Here is a 21,683-nt window from a genome sequence, read left to right on the forward strand (position 1 = left end):
GTTTAAGTATATCCACATTCATTTGAACCACGACAGGTTCATGTAGGTTCATGCAGCTGAAGTAACGACGTAATACACCATCTCACATTTTCCGGTCCTTTTGCAGGATGACAACACTTGTCGGAAAGGTTTGATGAGAACAGGCTGCTTTGTCATGCTGACCAGCTTCAACCCTTATGCCTGAGGAGCATGGGGAGCCCTGCTCTGCCCCAGAGCATCCTTGGTGTGGCAGTTTTACTCAGCTGGGCAGCTGAGCTCCACCATAGCTCCACCATAGCCACTCCCCGTCCTCAAAGGAAAAGGGGGAGAAAATATGAAAAGGGTTCAAGGGTTGAGATAAGGACAGGAAGATCACTCAATAATTATCGTCACAGGCAAAACAGACTCAACATAGGGAGATAAATAAAATTTATTACCTATTACTAACAAGCTAGAGCAGTGTGAAACAATATAAAATAAATAAATAAATAAAACACCTTCCTCCCACCACCCTCTTCCACCTCCTTCCCCCGAGTGGCGCAGGGAAACGGGGAATGGGGGCTGTGGTCAGTCCCTCACACTTCATCTCCGCTGCTCCTTCATGGTCCCTCTCTGCCCCTGCTCCATGTGGGATCCCTCCCACGGGATGCCGTCCTTCCCGAACTGAGCCTGTGGGGGCTGCCCACAGGCAGCAGCTCTTCAAGCACTGCTCCCACACGGCTCCGTACCACGGGGTCCATCCCCCAGGAGCAAACTGCTCCAGCACGGGTCCCCCACGGGCGGCAGCTCCCCCCAGACCCCTGCTCCTGCGTGGGCTCCTCTCCACGGGCTGCAGCTCCGGCCCGGGGCCTGCTCCTGCGGGGGCTCTCCATGGGCCGCAGCCTCCTCCAGGCCACCTCCACCTGCTCCACCGGGGGCTCCTCCACGGGCTGCAGCGTGGAGATCTGCTCCGTGTGGGACCCATGGGCTGCAGGGGGACAGCCTGCTCCACCAGGGGCCTCTCCACAGGCCGCAGGGGAACTGCTGCTGCCTGCCTGGAGCACCTCCTGCCCTCCTGCTGCACTCACCTTGGGGGCTGCAGGGCTGCTTCTCAGTCCTCTCTCCCAGCTGCTGTTGCATAGGAGTTTTTTCCCCCCTTTCTTAAATCTGCTCTCACAGAGGCACAATAAACATCGCTTATTGGCTCAGCTCTAGCCAGCGACCGGTCCCTTTGGAGACAGCTGAAACTGGACCTTATCTGACAGGGGGCAGCTTCTGGATTCTTCTCAGAGGCCACCCCTGCAGCCCCCTGCTACCAAAACTTTGCCATGTAAACCCAATACTCTTGGCAAACGGGAATCGTCAGTCTTCTGTAACAGGCAGGAAGGTACATCTTCCTAGAAGTATTGGTGTCTCCGGATACGAAAAGATATTGCCCACAACTCTGAGAGAAGTCAGTCACAGTGTTGCTCCGTTTTTTGTTGTTGTTGTTTCTGTTTTGTTTTGTTTTGGATAAAATTATGATGTTGAATGAGGAGTTTCATCTGCTGCTGGATAAGAGCACTCTCGAGCAAATGATCTGAGTTTGTATTGAGAGTAACCAGCCTCACCAGTTCCTTTCTCTTCAACACCTGTCTCTAAATCAGGTCAATTGCCAGTAAAAGGCCGATGTTACAGATCATTTTTTTTTTCCTAGTAGTAACTGTTCTGCCAGCTAGTATCATCATGTGTTGTAGCACTGCCTATTTAGACTGTACCTGTGAAGCCCTCACGGGGAACACCTGGGAGACCTTTCCACAGCCATTTAGTGCACAGTTTTGTACAAAATGGCATTATGCCTGGGTGAGAGGAAATTTTTTAAAGGAACTAGGAGCATTGGGACATGACTAATAGACTAATAGTAACTCTGCTGCTTTAGGTCAGACATTTCAAACAAAAATATAATGATTTCAGATGTAGCGAATTCATCCCTTTATCTTGAATAAGGGTACACTGTAAGTCCTTCATTTTAAGAAAATCAATGTAATAAGATCTAAGTCTGGACCTTCTTGCTTAGGCAAAATTTCTAATGTTGGAGTTGTCGAAAGTAAAGTGGTAATCCTGGACACTCACCTCCATAATAAAGTTTACTCAGGCGAACGAATGAATGGGGAAATAATAACTGTACTGTTGGATACACCCACATTTTCAGACAGGATCCCTTCTTAATGAGAAGGAAAACTACTTTTAGAAGCAGCAGCATAAATTTCAAAGGTTGACACAGAATAGTATTTTAACGTTAATTCCTGTCAAATGTGGGAGTTTAATTTTACCAGTCCATCTGCAGTGAGCATGATTACAAGTAGGAGAATCCTGTTCCTTTATCTAGATCCAATGATATTCACATTAATGGATGTTTCAAGGTGTGTCTAATTCCATCCTCTGCCTCCTCCACTTACAATATGTAAACACAGCCTGATGTTTATTTCTTCTACCTTGTGTAAGAGCTAGTATTTTGGCAGTAGGGCTCATCATCTACTAGACATACCTTCTACATTCACTTTAGCACTTACTGATGCATTTTATGATTATTTGCATTACTCACTTTCAGCAGGGGGGAAGAGAAGATGTGAAGATAACCTGTGAAGAAATACCCAGGATCAAGTAAACATTTCAAAAACTTTTGAAAGCCACACATTCAACATGTGACAGTGTTGCCTAATGATATGAAAAAAATGATGAGGCCATAGCTCATATGTAGCAACGTTATGTGTCATATCCATCCCACAGGCCAGTTATCCCATCCCTGTTTTAAACAGTATAAAACATGTTTAGTCTGATATATAGATTAAACATGTAATAACAACAACAAAACAACAGGGATCTGTATTTTCAGAAGTGGATGGTGATATTTTCTGTCCCTATTATTTTGGTAGGCTGTTGGGATACTTCAAAGAAGCCTGTTTTCAGAAGTCAGTTCCAACTAAATGTCACAAATTGTACCCTTAAATAAGAAATACCTATCATCAACTGTAAGTTAAATATTTAGGGTTCCTAGAAAACCAATCACCCATTCATTAAGCATAACTTCTGTTTGCATACCCTTTCAGAGACTCCTGTCACCCAGAAAAAGTCAGGTGCAAAGGTGGTTCTTACAGTGTATCTTGGTGTCTGTGCAAGAGCTAACTGAAGATCCTCAAGATGGAAAGCTGTGTGGGAATGACTGAAGAAGTGCTAATACACTGAAAGATCTGGTAGGTTGTTTGCATCCCAGAGAGCAGGAAGGCTTGCATCTTTGGCCAAGTCTATTCACTTTGTGCTATTCGGCAATGGCTCATCAAAGAGCAGAGGCTGAACTGCATTTCCGCACTCAGAATAATCACAAATGAGTACAGAATTCATACAGCTAAGACCTGAACCCTTCCTTCTTTCCCGTGAACAGGAAAAAAAGTGGAACAGTAGAGACATACGTTGAAGAAGGCAACTTGTGCGATGTGTGTTTGTTATTTAAAGGCTGTTGCAAGGCGATGCCTTTCATAGTACTGTCCAGCAGAGAAGAAGATAGTTTTGGATAGCTGTGTTTCTCCAGAGCTATGTTGTAGACTAAAGCAATTGCTCTTTCTCTTGAAGGGTGTAGGTACTGTAAGATCCACAAGGTCCCCCTATTCTGTCTCCTCTAGCTAAGCCTACAGCAGAGGCAGTCGTGACAGATAACAAGGAACTAAATGTTCTCTCTCGGGCAGCACACACATTATCAGTGATTTATGTCTGCATTCTGTGACTTATATGGATGCTCCAGCAGCCACATGATGATTTTACCGCAGCAACAGACAGCATTGCTCTTTCCATTCGAGACACTTTCAGAGAGAGAACCTGAGTTTGCCACAGCGAGCCAGGGTTTTTGTCCTTTTAAAACAAGGTTGTATTAATATGGTCCTCCAAATATGCCCCAAACGCAAGGTAACCATGAAAATACCAGCCCATTTAGTGGTAGATGTTTCCATATATAATGTAGCATATATATAACATACATAACTTTCTGACTGAATTTCATTCCAATTGACTTTAAATGTGGTGCAGTGGGAGATGATGTCTTCTCTGTGTGATCAACAAAGGTGTGTCATTCAGACACTCCTCAGTTTAAGTGAAGGAGATCTCAGCTGTGAAAGAGAGATCAGGCTTTTTATCAGTGTACTGTCGTCCCCTTGTCACCACAATCCTTGTCGTCAGTCAGTGAGCATCACACCACCGGGCATTTACGTGAATGCAAGGAACGCTGAAAAAGAATCATAGGTTAATGAACCCTACTACTGACCAAGAGCAAATTTGGCTACAGTGACCCCATGGCATCCCTGACTGTGCCCCAAAGCCCCTGCACAGAAGCCAGAAGATGAAGAAACCTCCACAGCGCATTAGGCTCCTCCTATTCACCTTGTACCGGTGTAAGTGACTATATCGTATGTATAGGGCAAGCGTGTTCCCTCTAAATAAACTGCCAGAGAGACTTGCTTAAGTCATCTGTTGGGATGAGAGCTTTCTAAACTGCCATTAAAAAAATATAAACTTTGCCTTTGTAACACAGATTTATTACCAAGAAAAAAAAGATTTAAAATGATTTCATGATTTTTTGCATGTTGTATGTGTTAAAAGAAAGTAAGTATGCACAGAGCAGTAAGAATTATTCAGAGAATGTTTTTCACTTTAAAAGAGAAGAAATGGTTATTCTATAAACAACCTCCCCCCCCCCCCAAAAAAAAACACAACACACCACTCCTAGAGAAAAAAGGCACACAAATACTTTACTCCTTTCATAAATAATGTATTTTATTGCATATGGCTATTAAGGAGAGCATCCATGATCAATACAGACTAAATACAATACACTACTCTAGTTCCATTTATTCTGGTCTCCAGCAGCATCACATTTATCCTTATATACAGCGTGTACATTGGAAGACACAGCAAGATAAGTTAAGTCTCTTGTCATATCACAATAGCAAGAAATATATTTAACATCTTGATATCCAGAAACAATACGTACCCAAAAAGAAAACACTGCTTAATAACTGTTAAGGTTATATAGCAAAAAATATTTTAAATTTAAGGTAAGTCAGGCAAAATGTACAAAGACCCAATATACATTGTGAATTTTTAGCAAACATAACATTTATACATTTTGGTTCCATTCTGTAAACTAAATTAAGAATGTAAGTATTGCATATGCCTTTGCGAAATATACAGGATAGAGAAGAATTGACTATATTGTCAAGTTTTTGTTTTGAAGTTGCTGTATGCATTTTAGCCATTTATTTTAGTGGCATGATTTCCTAATCAGTACAGAGGGCTCCTTCAAAATAGAAGTTCAAAATATTGTATTCAGCAGGTACCACGCTCAGTGCTATGGGGAGGTTCAGACAGAAAATGTCAACAACGGTATTTGCTTTTTCGGTTCCAGAATTGAACAAGCAGCATTTTAGAATGTTTTCGAACCATTTATAGTATTATTATTATTGAAAAAAAACCTCAGATAGATTAGATATTTAAATTGATTTTAGATCTAATATTGTATTAACCTATGCATTGCTGTGATTTAAGACCCCCAAAATTACACTGAAAAATAAAGTGTTTCAAGGGGTAGGGAAGGAATTAGTTTACATTCATCTTTGTCTTGTAATACAATCCTCAGTTCTAAAAATTCAGCATGTAAGCAGGAAGACCACATTGTCATTCATTTGTAAGACATTGACTCTCGTCTTCCTCAGAAAAAAAATCCAAAATGATAATGCGTTGTTAATAGTGATGTACAGGTCCCACCTAGCACAATGATTTTCAAAAAAATAAGTCTCACATAACTCAAATAACTTAGTAATACTTACATGTCTATCAGAGCAGGCACTGGGGAGGTACCATTAAAACGTATATGAACTCTTCAACAAGTTTATCAAAGGAGAAACAAGGTGGCATGACATTCTGCTAGTCTGGAGCATCAGCTGTATATGACGTGTGACCATAGCCGCCACATCACTTGTATTTTCAGACTACTTGAAACGTGATGCACAAGTAGTCTTGAAAATAACTCTGGATAAGCGACTGCAATGTTTCTTCTTTCCCTGTAATAATGCCTGTAGCTGCAATGATGTTTTTCTGGTAGAAGGCAAATATTAGGACTTCCTAGATGGCAAAATAATACTGTGTTAATATTAGCGCTTGAACCTGTCCGATACCCACTATCATCCCTGCATTCCTAGCATGCCTACGTAGATTTTTGGTTACAAGAAACGCAGCTAAGAACAGGGTTAAACTGACAAAAGTGAGCTTGTAGATAGGAGAAAAGGCTTTTGCAATCTGAAGTACCTACATCAACACCTACATAGAGAGGATTAAACAAGTGTGTCGAAGGTAAAGAGAGATACCCCCAATAGTTTGATGTTTTTAACTTATGTCACTTCAGTTACACATTTTTATTTTTCAACTACTCTAAATCCTCCGTCCAAGTCCGATGCACAGAGTTTCATCCCGTCTTAGACTTTCCAGTGCCCTCACCAGGCTCCGTCTGAGAAGCAAGCTCTGCAGCTGGCGATGGAGAAGCAGGCAGCAGCTGTATGCGTTACAAGTTCAGTAAGGCTGGCGACCGCTCTTGAGAGAGACTCAGCATAGAGATAAAGGAGGTCCTGTCGTACACCAAACACCGCAAATCCGGCTTTACTTTGAACTGAGGTAGGTAGTACTGTGATAGGCTTGAAATTATGCCAGTAAATACCAGATCTGACTGCTTCAGCAGGTGCCACAGAATCCCCTAATATGCCAAAGGATAAACACAGTTTGTCTTTGCAGAAAAAGGAAATGAAGGCATTGGCCGTTAGTTAAAGAGGCCGGCAGAAAAGTTCCTACTGTCTAAAGAACATCTCCAACTCCTGCCAAAACAGCAGCAAAATGATAGTGTAGATGCCATTGACAGGACGTTGAGTTGGGCAGGTTGCTTTCCCTTCCTCGCTGATTCGCTGTACGGTTTAGTCCACAACAGTTTGAAAGTTAAGTAACCGTCCGGACCAACAATGACAACAACAAAAAGTAAACCTTAAGCAGCTTCAGTTAAAAAACAAACAACAACAACAAAACAAAACAAAACAAAAAACCATGTATGCTGAGCAGCTTCTTTGAATGTTGTACTCTGTTGTTTGAGGTCATGGTGATAAAACTAACTCCTTCACTCTGAAAAGAAAAACGAAAGAGAGTCAATAACAGCTGCAACAAAAATCATATTGATGATTAATACAACACAAAAAATACCATATAGAGATTATTCAGAAGAGTGTTTCATGGAAAAAAAGGTACGTAATAACTGCTATTCTATCTGCATACGTCATAAAGCATTATGGAGGCAACAAAAGGAGCTCTTTCCAACCCCACGCCATGTTCCTTGTGTAGGACTTCCCTGCTGCAGCTCCTCAAACCAGCAAAACACAGGAGGCAGAACCAGCTAGAAAACATGTCATGAAATCCCCCCAGCTCAATTTGTGACCCTCGCTGTTTTGTATCAATAGTAAGAAAAGGTATTGCATAAAGTAGGTACAAATTCAAGTGTTGTTTTAACCGTCTGGCTGTTATCAAAAGCTGTCCAGTTCCAGACATTAAAAACAAGAGTTTCTTGAGACTGTTCTAACTTTAGGGAAAGAGTCTTCCAAAAATGTAAGCAAAGAAAGGCCCTCGTTCTAATTTAGTTATTTGATTTAATATTATTCCACAATTAAAAAAATGAGTATGTTGGCAAATGGATGGAATCCTCTTCAGATTACTGTCTACAGAACTGCTTTAAATATCGAAGGTGAATTACGCAGTAACATAGAAACTGATTATGAAGTGACCCATCCTATTTTAAAGAACCCAGCTGACTCCTCTCTTTTTTTACTGCAAAGAATGAATGGAGAAGATATGCCACCGCTATAAATAGATATATTGATTAACTCACAACATTAAAGGTCATTTGTTAACATGGTCATTAAAAATCAAATTTCCTCAATTTGCTGTTTATTGATAGTTTTCCAATTTGCTATGATTTTTTATAAAACAGCAATGTAAAAACAGTAGTAATCAAAACACCAAGACTGTAAATTTTACATGAAAGAACACTGACACCTTATTTTGAAAGGTGCTAAGAGGTATAGCCCAATACAATTCCAGGCTGCAACACTACATTCCTCTTAAGTACTATTAATATTATCTAGTTTATCTAGTTGTTTAAAGCAATTTTGTTGTTGTATGTTGCTGCACCCAAGTTTATAAGTTAGAAGAAAACTCTAGTTTGAAGACGTATGTCAAAAGTTTTCTTAGAAGCTGAAGCGTCTAGGATTTTCACTCTGGGAACTAACACTGTTACCTAGAAAAGCCACAGCCCTTTAATTTCAACTGTATGTATACAGTCAGTATTTGCTTTGGGACCACTATGAATTATATATGACCCCTGGATGTCAAAGTGCTTATCTGTGCAAGTTTCACTACACACGAGCTTCTAATAAACCAATACAAAGGCTTTTCTTCAAGTCTATACAAAAAACACAGGTTGACATATCTTGGCACATATGTGAGAATTACTAAATTGCTATTGAATCGCTCAGAGCTAAGGTTTACTTAAGGAATAAGTACTGTCGAAGTCAATTGGAACAGCTGTATGATCAGTTACTTAGGATGTTACTTAGGATTTAGTTTACTGACACAGCCTGAGATGAATTAATAGCTTGCCAAGACCAAAAAGAAAGTATCTCATTGCCCGCAACCACTGCCATTTATTTGGTACCACTTTTCTGATCTGACACTAAGTCAATTCTAGCCATTCAAACTTCAGAAGAAGAGCTTTTTTTTCCCCATCCCCAAGCTAATAACCTGAATTGGCTTACGGTACAATTAAGGAAGCCCCAAAACTGCCAGTAAGACAGAATTAGAAGTAGCACTCAGATACATTGGATGAAATAGGAGCTGAGGGAGTAGAAGGGAAGCTGAGATGGAAGGAGGACATGGAAAGCCTGGAAGAACAGCAAGGTTTGTCATTTTTGCTGGTTGTGAGCTGTAAATCCAGCTGCTACGGATACCGAAGATCCCATAAAATGAAACCATACCCTAGAGGGTTTTGTAAACTTTGAATCTGGAGTTGGGAACCAAAAGAAAGCAACTGGCCTGGCAGTCATCATCTATTCCAGCAAGGCTATGAAGGAGAACAAGGGCAGTATGGGTGGCTCTCAGGAGGGAGCAGAGATCCCTTGTTTGAGGAAGAGTTGCCTAGCAATCCTCTTTGTTCTGACTTTTATTCGGGGAAGCAGGATGCATGCACACCACAGAATCATTTAGGCTGGAAAAAACCTCTAAGATTTCTGGTCAAACCTTTAAATGTAGGCATACATGTAAGTGCTTAAAGATATGCACTGATTCTGTGCAATTGCTTTCCTTCAAATGTAAACTAACACAACAGCTCAGTTTAAGTTACCATTGCATCAGAGTGATAGCTAAAGTCCAATATTTTTTTTTTTAATAGATAAATTTAAAAATAATTTATTCAGATAGGGAAATCAGAGAAGGAAACTTTTGTACGTGCAAAGACAACAGGCAAAAATGTTTTGAGAAGTATGCCTGCCTAGGGTGGCCACCAGGAAGGACTGATCGTTAGCTACTGAGTAAATCTGCGATTGCTCTCGATTGCTCTTGCAATACAACAGGTGCTTTCCAGCCAGAATTCAATTGGAGCAGGTGGGGTGGTCTGTGTTAGAGCACTCCCAAACTTGGTTCACAGAGCTTTACACGGATATTTACATCAATATCACTACTATTATTGCTATTATTTATTTATTTTACTTCAGCCATTAATATCTTATACTTATTTCAAGTCCCAGGTCAACACTGCTCTTAGATTAATCTATCACTGCAAGTCAAACCAGTGAACATCACCTTTACCCTGGGACTAAACAGAATTCCCAAAGGACATGAATATATTATTTGATAACCTTATTCCCCCTGGGTACACACAAATCACAATACAAAGAGCAGCACTGTTTCAATGCTTAAGTTCCCTCTTGGTTTTGAGTCTTGTTACAAAAAACCTCCACGCTAGCTGCTGGGTTTCCACAACTACCTCATGTCAGCTGATTCCACCAGTGCTTCCTGGGGAATAAATCAGATAATAAAATACACAAAAATTGCTCAGAAATGACCAAATGCTCAAAGATTTTCTAAATATACTGTCAAGAGAATACAGTGGTTAATTGATTAAAGAAGATCTCATCTTTTTATTAATTTTCAAAGTCAGTAACTAATTAGCAAAAATTTTCATAATCCCTAAAAATAATTCTCTTCTGCTAACAAGCACAAAAGACAGAAACTGCCACTTGTGTGGCTCGTGGCACAACACGGTGCTGGTTATTCATCACCAGTCAATTTGTTCAAGTGGCAGTGCGACCGTCAGAGCAGATAAAGCGCGGGTCAGAGAGCCCCCAGCGCTGCTGCGGGCTTGTGCCTTGACTCCAGGCGAATGGCTCCCTGGCTTTGTCCCTTTGTCTCCCCTCCCCACATTGCCTGCCAAATCAATTAAGGCTCTGATCCCGCTAACTAACTTTTCCTGGAAGAGCAATCCTATTGATATGACCGACTCCCAAGGTTAACAACGGGGACGTTTGCAGGCTGCAGGCCAAGCCATTAGACAGCACGGCCCAAGGACCTGGATCCCACCTGCAAAATACATGGCAGGAGCCAAATCCTGACCTAGCTCTGACTCTCATTAAGCAATTTAAGGAGCAATATACTTAATAAAAAGCACAGAGGTAACCCTGCTAAAGATAACAGAACAGCTTTTGTGTTTAGCTGTGGGTCTCCACTAGTAATTCCAGGGAATTCAGCGAGAATGCTCCTACCAAATAAAGCAGAGCTTGGCCATTGTCACAAGAAAACGTTTCCATCGGAGCTTAAACATTTGCCTTAACAGCACTTCACAGGAAAACATAAAGTAGTATGCTCTAGCAATTTACAAAGTCCAAGAATAATAGCAATCCAAAGTGAAATGTCTCCAGATTTGATGTGAAAAACAAGTTAAATTATGAAATTAAAAAGCCACATTGTAAGTATTTTTTTTTTTAACAAGTCATGGTTGATAACATTTGGAGACATGCTGCCCCAAGTAACTACCCCCTTTTGGTACGTAAGTCCGCTAAGGAACAGTACACGATGTTACTTGGATACATTTTTGTTGTATGAGTTTAGAAAAGTGAGCATTGGGTCAATACAGATTATTCATGACCGATTATGAAAACTACTGAATTTCTTTCAGGTAGTAAAGCAAGGACGGTGTGGCCACAGTCACCTCTATTGACATGAGCTTTGTAGTATTCTTCTCTCTTTAGTCAAATAGTTAAAAATCGTAACACTTTGAGTTGCATTATGATAAACATGGAGAAAGATACTATCTTCTAAAGCAGGAAACAAAGCACTAGGTTGTCTGGAAAAAGATACTACATGTCAGCAGTTGCGAGTACTGTTTCTTTCCCCTAGCATACACACAGAAGGCTGATGTGTTCATCTGATCTATGGACAAATCCCCACAATTTATTCTGAGTGTCAACTTTTATCCAAAGGTACTAATAAAATCAAAGGCATCTGTATTTGATACCACCTATTTACATGGATAACAAACATTTTACCTGCAATTTTTCACTAGCAGCTGAGTCTACACTTGAAGTGCAGATGACAATGGGGGCTACGCTTAGTTGATTTCAGAATTTGATATAATTTGTGTTTCATATCATTTTGTCAAGGTTTTTATAGATTTTGTAATATGAATAACTAAAACATTAAAATGTAATTATGTGGAAAATAAAGGATTAAACTCACAAATGCCATTATAATGAATTTATAGCTAAAGTGCTGGTCCAGAAACACATTTCCCATATAAATTATAATAAAATAGACACTTCAAATTTAAAATTAAGAAACTAGACATGCTCATTTTTCCAGGATTAATTTAATACATTTGCAATCATATCTCTTAATTTCAGAGCTACAGCCATTGTATACTATTAAACAAGTTTGTATAGATGTGATTTAATCCCATGATTAGGGGTAAAAAAAATTAGACAAAAAACTCAACATAGTACTATCTGAACTTTGTTCAATTATCCTCTCTCTTGCAAGTTGGCTATACAACTGTTTAAAAATGTTAAATAAAATTAAGCAAAAAATCAAGCTTCTTTCTCTGAGCAGGCGAAAAAGAAAAAAAGATGTCTAGTCCTTTTGGCCTTCCACTGGGAGTTTGTAAGAGGGACAAAAACACACACAAAGAAGCAGATGTGGCAACTATATAGGAAATGTACTACTGAAAAGATTAGTCTGTGGCGGGCAGCCAAAGAGCCACTCTGCAGTTCACAAGTATAGGATTTAGCCATCATGGAAAAAGGATTCATCTTCTTGGTTGATGCCCATTACCATGCAACTGTAATTGCCTCCCACCTTACAAACCATCAAACTATTCCTTTATCAATGTGGATGCAAAACCAGAACACTGGAAATGTAGCCTCAATTAGCCTGTTGGCTTGATTTTTTTTATAGCTCCTTTGGTCATGTCAATGAGAGAGTGCAGCTCTTCCCCGGGAAAGACTGATGGCAATGAGCAAATTCTAGCGACACCTCTTTGCATATATTGCGAGACAGGAAGTTTCTTATTAGAGACAATCTTTGCAAAACAACGCGCTCGCTTTACAAGTGTTGAAGGGCGAGGGAGGAAGGGATTGGTGACTAATACAGCGAACTACCTGCCATCCCCATCTTCAGAGACACAACAAAACCACGTATATTTGCATGTCTACCCCTTAGAGCGTACATTAGGTAATATTCATCTCAGCACAATTCTGGTATCCCTTGCGTGTACCTCTACATCTCTGACCCACTCACCTTATGAGGAGCTAGAATGACTAAACTCTGTATAGTCAAGGGGAAGAAACAGGCACTTCTAAGCAACAACTCATCTGCCCTATTTCACACAAGGCTCAGATGAATAACAGAAACAAAAAATCTCCAAGTCTGTGAGGTGTACAACTTCGTATTCCTCTCAGGAGCACAGACCAAATCATCTTACACACCTTTACAGCTGCTGAAAGTTTGCTCAGCTTGCAATTTGAAGGTATATTTGTCCCCCCTCTAATCCTTAGCAGTAGCCATTAGCAAGGGCAACAATGACAAGAAAGAAGACCTCTTGTAACTAGAGCGTGATATTCTCACACAACGAAGACTGAAATGCCATCAGTATATTGGTAGACTTAGTTGTCTACCAATGTCTATTGGCCATTGGACACCAATGGCCAATACCAAAGACTGATGGCTTCTTCTAAGCCACTGGGTTACCTCCGTACATGTGACTAAACAATACAATAGTAGAGTGCACTCAAAGAGTTGAAAAGCATGCCTTTTCTCTCTCGCTTGGGAGAAAAAGCAATCTTTTCCAGTGATTAAATTGACGAATTATTCATATTAAATATTTAAATATTCATGGAAACAGGAATAAGGACTCATGTAAGTTGTGGGAAGTCATGTTCACTCTCTCTTTCCACTAGAACAGATATCTAATTATTCCATGAAAACAGCTTCAGTAAGAAAGAATGAGAGCACTCTACCAAAGAATATATGGCTAAGATGTGCTAGGGACTAGGGCACTGGGGAAAAGAATTGACTTTTTTTTCAGCTAGAAAGGTACTGGATGCAGGTCAGTACTGGGTGAGTGCTCTAGCCACTTAAGCATTGTGGCTAGGGGAAGAGAAATACCTCTTCCAGGCACTCTTTGAAAGATTGATCCCTTCCTTCATCATTGACAAAAGGGCTTAGGCACCTAGAATGAAGAGATTTCAGATTTACAAAGTCTGTATGGAGACTTGAGCATTCATTCCTCCACCCTAGAGGAAGACATTTATCTTCCAGAGAGTGCCATGTTTTAAAAGACAAAGCTCTATTCATCTTTCACAATCAACTGCCTGCCTTGCAAATAGACAGAACCTCCCCAAAAACAGGAACTGAAATGAGCAATACAACACAACTCCTGCGCCTAGCCTCCCTTCATGGAAACTTTCAGTACCTGTAGTCTGGAGTTTCACACGTCAACTACAGGGTGTGAGAAGAATGATATCCTTTCGTTTGTTCACAACCTGCCACATGTGAATTTAATGGCTCCAATAAAGCTGGAGTTTTAGTTCCCATGTACAATCAAGAGTCCCATATACCATCCCACGGTGTCTTTACTTCATATATTGAGACATGAAACAGGTAGAACTGCAATTCCCCCATATGGGCGTTTCCTGCACTCAACCTGAGAGCACAATGGAGAGGCTCAAAAACAGTGCCCCGGAATTTCTATACAGTCCTGCAAAACTGGGATGAAAAGTTCTACATGGCTGATAAACACTTTCTTCAGGATTTTTAGGAGAAGAAAAGCTGTGCTGCACGTTACCTGAACAAGTTTCTAACGCTTTGATTGAAAATAAATTACACAGCATACACAGACTGGGGGAGAGGAAGGGAAGGGAGATTCCCTATGAGAAGAGAAAAAAGTATCCACAGATGTCCAGTGCTGAGCTCACTACTTTATTTTGCCCATCTACTATATGCTCTTTAGGACAAAAAAAAAAAAAAGTGGAGCAGAAGTAGTATTCCCTTTTTACATGATTTCCTAATGGGTTCTCAATATTTGATACACAGAGAGCTCCTATAACTTATTGTGTGTTCAACCATGCTTCTCCTCGTAGGTTTACACAAAGGTATTTTTTCCTTTTTTTTTTTTTTGTAATTTCTTTTGTCTATGAGTTTAAAGAGGTTTTTTAGTTAGTTTGTTTGTTTTTCCCATGAAACCAGTGTAGAATCCTTCCTTCACACTAAAAGAAGAATGAGCCACTGTTTTACGGAATGCTGCTTTGAAAAAAAGTAGGAAGTTTGCTTTCTCAGTTTCTTATCTTCTGAAATATCATTACTGAGAACCATTAAATAGCCACATAATTCAATTCAGCTATTAATGTATATAATATTACTCCTTTTAAGAATATGTCTCTAGTAGCCCAGAGTTGTTAATACAGTAGCACAAACCAGGTTAAGCACTTAACCTTTTTCCTTTATTAGTTCTACCTAAACAATAATTCAAGCATCTATATACAAAAGTTCAGATAAAAAAAGTAACATATTTCCATTATCCAAAGTCTCCTTATTTTAAAGGCTTTTTTTATTCTGCAAACTTTGTGGGGTTTGTATTTATGTTGTGCTTAGAAACCTCTATTAATGGAGCCTATAGTGCTAGGCACTGCATATGCATGAAGGCACGATATATTTCTCTACTAATCACAGGAAATTATCTGAATAGATGTGTGATTATGGCTTTTTATTGAATGTATTGCTCCTGTTAGTAATGAAATATTTGTGCTATCAACATATAAAAGAGGAACTGAAAAGAAAACTCTCAAAAAAAGTACTTGGAGTACTGTGAAAAGGATTCTAACGACTAAATTTGTGAGAAAAAGACACAAACGAAATGTAGTGAAAAGGTAAACTGCACTTGCAACAGATCTCAGTACTTTGCTTGTGGCAGCCAGCCACCAGTGATGGCCAGATTCAATATGCTATCAGGGACACGACAACACGGACGTGAGGAAAATACATATTCCTGTGAATGAGCCTTTACATTTTTCAAGCCTCTGAAATATTTCTGCAGGAAAATGATTTCTGGCTGTCTGAAGCACAAGCTTAGTTTATTGCTGGTCAATAACTTTTTTAGATCTATTTCTGTGCATTACGATATTACGGTTGCTATTTTATAATCTGTGCATCTTACTGTGTTCAGCTACACTCCTTACCACTGCGGCACCTGTTAAGCATAGTCTACACAACACAAAATTAAAATTTATAAACTCAGTCTCAGATTTACGTTGACAAAAAGCAGCCACAATTTAAGATACTCAGAAATGTCTGTGCCTACACCTGAAACAAGGCAGGGGAGATCCCCTGACAGCCCTCAAGTCCTGAGCTGCGAGAAAGCTGACTACCAACCAGGGAACCCACTGCACTGCTCAGGGACTCCCTCTCTGCCCCCATAGCTGGGTTTTCCCCCAGATGGGTATCAAGAGGCAGGATGGGGGTTGGCAGATGATGCAAACCATTTTTTTTTGGTTGTAGTTGTTGTTGTTGTTGACAAGGGACATGGGATTTGGGAGACAGATCCTGCCCAGAACTAGAACAATCCAATTTAAGCAAATACTTCATAATACCCCCACAGAGAATGATCAAAGCATCTCACCCTTTTCTCAAGTACACACAGGGGCTATGATCATATTTCAGGAGAACGTTTATAGAAGGTAGGTAGTCCGAGCTACTTCGTTAATGGCAACAAGCCGAGCTCTCATTAACATGTTTGGACTGTAGGCTTGCAACCAACACCCACCCATGGCAGAGTGGTTACTATCTTAAAGTCACAGATTTCATGGGTTGCCAGTCCCCATTGGTTTCAATACCTTCATCCTCTAGATTTCTTTACAAACTAGACTGTATTCTCCCTCAGAAAACCACATTTCTGAGAAATGTTAGAAAAAATAAGTCACTTTCATGTTCACTTATAAAACAAACATTTAAAACAAACAGGGGAACCTGTAACTTCCTTTACAATGCGTTGTTCTGAAGTTAATCTCTAGATGAATTAGCATTTATTTCTGAGGCTGATATGGATCGTATTGCATACGGAAGTGAGTATTACGTTACAAGGTGAAGGGAGAGGATGTATCTTTGTCACATGAGCCTCATAAATACCATCCACATATCGCACCTGGAGGCTAACTGCTACTCTGTTCAAAAGCAGAGGCAAAGAGCTCAGCAAACTGTTTAGAGAAGCGATTCTTGTTTAAAATTTATCTTCCGAGAACACCAGTTTAAAAACTGGAAGTTAGTCATAAAATAACTCACGATAGCAGCAAGTATATAGAATAATATCCTCCTCTTACTCATATTTTACGTTCTCACCCCCAAAACACAGATTATACTGAATAAATGAGATTGTTCCCAGCTCTACTGCATGCGCCTTGAATCTTTCCTAGGAGTTTCCTGCAGATATAAAGTGAAGCAAGTGCACATTCATTAGCTCAGCAAGACCAAACAGATGCAGAAGCTTCACTTTGGAGAAGGGTAGCTAAAGAAGGTGAATGCAAAATGCCAAGTTTCATCTGCCCTAAGGAACAAGTAGGAATGAGACAGGTGATGAATCTCAGCTTAGAAAACAGCATGTATTTGGCTGTTTTTCTGCAGTGAGACCTGCAGTACAAAACGTTACTTCCCTCAAGAAAAGAACATTTGTTTAAACACAAGAAATACTATGCCCTCAAAGCACAGTGTGCTTTCAGAGCACTCTTCTCCAAACTTCAGACTTAAAATGAAGACAAAAAATTGGTATAAATCATGTCCAATATTGCTAACTCCAGAGCACGATGCACTCTCTTGTGATTACAAAAGCTCTCAGTACACATTTGTACAAACAAAGCTGTACTTGACTGTTTCAAGAGTTCTGTTTTTTTCCTCATCTCACAGGTGCTCTCACACACGCATCTTTGCCTTCTTTTGTTTAATGGCTCACCTGATTTGTTGCTGTGTAAATATGTTTATAAGCAACCGTTGATGCTTAATTTCCTTAAAAATGTTCAACAGTACCTCAGATAGCATTTTAAAAAATACATTCTACTTAGAACAGTATATCTGATATAACCGAGACTGGAATCTTTTTGAAATTGCTAGGACTCTTTCAATAAAGCAATCAGATTAAAAAAAACAACATCTTTCTCACTTCAGACGCAACACCTGAGAGTTTGGCTCTAGTCCCACCAGTGTCTAGCAGAGAATTCCCCTAGACTTCAGTGGGAATTTCCAGTACAGAAAGAGCTGCAGGTATTTACTGCCACCATCCCAACTTTCTGAAGCTGTTTAGGACATCTCAAGCAGGTGTTGTGAACACGTGAGGATGTCACATTCAGAACTACAGCTAGGATGCTGTGCAGTAGATGAGACCTCATAAAAACTAAGATGCTGTAGAAATACTCTGTGAAAAACAGAAAAGGAATTGCAGAAGAAATACTTTGCAAAATGCAAGTATTTTCCCTGGCACGTCTGTAGCTTTAAAGAACAAGTTTGCTTCCAAGTTTCAAGGAGGTGATATCGTTGCATATTTCATGTATTGTAACTGAGATCAGGAAATACACTGAAAAGTGTTCAGTGAACATTGCAGCAGCTGCACAGTTAGAGAATATGCAAATGCCTTTCAATTTCACATTTACTGACCATGCACAATACACCATAAACTATCATGGAGAGAACAGGCCAGGCCAGGCAGGAATGCTTCACTATACCAGCTGATACATATATGAATACCAGTCTTGTTTTCTAGTCATTTTGTTTAAAATAGCCTTTAACACAGCACATTTGACCTCACCAAACCGCAGCTTTCTAATAGATGTCCCATCTCTATGCTAAGTGTGTAGGCTCCCTCTATAGTTAGGGAAAACAAAAGGCTTGTATCAGCCACGAAGACTGGCTTTGACCTGCCTCTTCAATACTCTGCAGGCACCTATATCTTTCCAGTGACTACCTATACAAGTTAGATCCTCATATTTAGAGGACTGTTTCATTAGGATCCTGTTAAGGTGCAAACAAGGTGTCTACAGATTGGGCCAAAACCTCTTAGATCTACATACAGAGAAAAAACACTGGCTAGATGAAAGAAAGCACCATATATAGAGAAACCTAAAAGAGTAATACTGACACGAAGGACCTACTGAAGACACACTGTAAACTTACAACACTGGTGGAACTGAGCAGCTTCATTCAGAACACCTGTACTAAGGTCCCCTAAGATTTTACCACAGAATTAGAGTCAAGGAATGATTTCAATCACAGAATGGTTTGGGTTGGAAGGGACCTTAAAGACCACCCAGTTCCACCTCCCTGCCATGGGCAGGGACACCTCCCACCAGACCAGGTTGCCCAAAGCCCCATCCAGCCTGGCCTTGAGCACCTCCAGGGATGGGGCATCCACAGCTTCTCTGGGCAACCTGTGCCAGCGCCTCCAGTTCCTACCGCTGTTGTGAAGGATATGAAGTCCTATGGTCATCCTGTGGCCTCAGAAAAAGATATTTCTCCCTATTAATTACACTCTTTTGTCCATCTGACCAAAACAAGAGCCCAGCACAGCTAAATCCCACAAAACTTGTTAGGAAAACATGGCTTAATTGCCTCCTCTGGAATATGCTCCCTCGCCTTGCAAATATCTTACCCAGCCAATGCTAAACAATCAAACAAACTTGTCCACAGCAGTCACAAGATGTCTGTTCACAAGCAGGAAAAACAAACCAACCAACGTGAGGCACTAATAAAAGGCACAACTCTGCCAGTGTTTTCCAGTTCGGTGCCTCAGCCTTCCCAACAGTCATCAAAATGTCTCTAAGTAAAAAAAACAGATTCAATTGATACTTGTGATGGGAGACCACAGGAACACACTTTCCCAAACAGCAGATACAAGACTTGGACAAAACCACTTAGGTGAGAAAAACATCTCCGTAAAACACATATAAAACAAACCCAACATGAACAGCCTGTAAATGAGGGGTTCCTCGACACCGGAGCTTTAGAAATTGCAGTCCATGGACTACTTCAGAGCTGGTAGCTTATACTGTATTGAAGGTCCTTATTTCCAGCAGCTATTTTGAATTAAAGTACATTGAAAAGATTTAACTGATGTAGTTAATTATTGTGATTCCAGAAAGATATTACGTGGCTACAAATGGGATAAAAAGGGATCTAAGACAATTCAGGAGAAAGAAGAGAAATGGTTGCAAGCTTTCCCATTAATATCTGATAGCTGCTACAGATGATCTTGGAAACCTATGTCAAAATAAGATCAAAAGTTACCACATTATAGAAGCAGAGGATATGGTTAAAAATAGGTGCCACCGTATACTTCAGGACCAATACACATGCTCCAAATACACAAGAAAAACTCCAATAACATCTGATCAAATGAAGAAATGGGAATTCAGACTTAAAAGACACATGGCAATGCCGTTCATTCTGAGTTACAGTCATAGCCCACAGTGCTATATCCTGTACTGTTCTGGGTACTGTGTATTTCCAGTGCTTTTCCTCAACTAAATCACAGGATTTGGACATGTGTTTCCTGCTCCTGGATTAACTGACAATTACCGAATGTAGTTCTTTTTAGCACTGTGCTGTTTCTTTGTGAGAAACCTATGAGACAACAGTTTTCCATGTATCAAATATACTGTATTTCCTGCTTCCTGGTAAGAATTAGCTTTGCTTGTATATGATGCAAATAACGAGTAAATATCTTTTTGACACATACCAAAATGTGAGCTGTTTCTTAGACTACAGAAGCAAAATGAAGACCTTGCTCAAGTACACACACCCACAGCTACACTAATTTGAGTAAGATAAAGCCACTTCATCATAAAACCACTTGAACATTCAGCGAAGCTATGGTTTCACGTGGTTAAAAAAAATAAAGGATTGCAAAGAAGAATTTAACAGTTTTCATAAAGGATTTATTTGCCTACTGCTCTACCACCCTCAGCAGAGCTCCCTAGGAGTTTGCCTACGAAGTGGAAAGAAGAAGAGTTGTCTGCTCAGGTAGCCCTCTATAAAGTGCTTGGGAAAAACACCTCAGAAAAACAAGCCAAAAATCAGTGCTTGATAAAGGGGATGGGATCCAAAATAGACTAGCATGAAATCCTAAACAAGGAAACGTTTCTTAATGCTCGCATCTTGAGTTAAGATACCTCACGACAATACGTATATACTTCGTTCCACTTGGGATGGAGAGTCTAAACCTGTCTCCTACACACCAATCCTCAAAAGAGCTTACTATTTTCCTTTCTAAACTCAGCAAGTAGAGAACAGTTGAAGGACCAGCCTTTCTCCATCTACTCATGCTCAGTCCCATGCCTCCCATCTGCTGGGAGCCCGAGTCCTACATACAGCTCTTAAAGTCCCACCTATGCTTAATTTAAGGAAACAGAGCAAGCTACACTATAATTGTAAGGAAATTATTAGTAAAAAAACAGTGTAAGTATATCCATTGGCAAAGTAAGAATAAGCAGAATACAAGGCTGAGTCTAAAGACAAAAAGTGTCATGTAAATACCTCTGGAAGTGTTTTTAAAGTATTATGGTTGAAGTGTTATCACCTTGTAAACCTACACGAGCCAATTTATGAGTACAAAGAAAAAGAAAGACATTTACCCAGGAGTGCGCAGAGTATGATGTTACAGTATTTTCTTTTAATATAGGGAGCATCCACGTGGCCAGTAAGGCAAGTCAAAACTCGCCATGTTCTTGACAGATGCAGCAGACTTGGGGAATAATTTCACTTGCAGACCACTCTCTAAGTGACTTTCTGAAACCACTGCATCAAACAGCAGCATTCTACCTAAACAACTTACACAGCTCATTCACAGCACAGGGCAGCTCCTCCTGCATTAAAGCACACCAGTTTAACCAGGCCCATTCAAGCTGCAAGATCTAAGGCTGTTGTTTACGCTCCCTAGCATAGGCGAGTATACAGCTATTAAAAATAACAGTCCATCAATTTATTTCTTCAGGGCCAAATTCTAGTTCTAGTAAAGATCAGGAACAAAAACAAAACACACAGCTGTTTCACTACCACCACGTTCTGCCATTTATTTGTTTAAAAAA

The 21,683-nt window shown here is 40.1% G+C and overlaps 1 protein-coding gene across 1 annotated transcript in view; it reads right to left on the reverse strand.

Annotated features, from left to right (window-relative positions):
• Positions 1–4,740: 4,740 nt before the first annotated feature.
• The window catches only part of IRS2 (insulin receptor substrate 2), a 30,525-nt gene continuing 13,582 nt past the window's right edge, over positions 4,741–21,683 (reverse strand). Inside the window, exon 2 of the mRNA XM_080605139.1 lies at positions 4,741–7,149. Coding sequence (XP_080461265.1) covers positions 7,145–7,149 — 5 coding nt within the window. The 3' untranslated portion in view covers positions 4,741–7,144. The remainder of the gene's footprint in view (positions 7,150–21,683) is intronic.

Source organism: Anser brachyrhynchus (genome assembly GCF_964034855.1).
Source record: "Anser brachyrhynchus genome assembly, chromosome: 1".
In the NCBI taxonomy this organism is placed as follows: Eukaryota; Metazoa; Chordata; class Aves; order Anseriformes; family Anatidae; genus Anser; species Anser brachyrhynchus.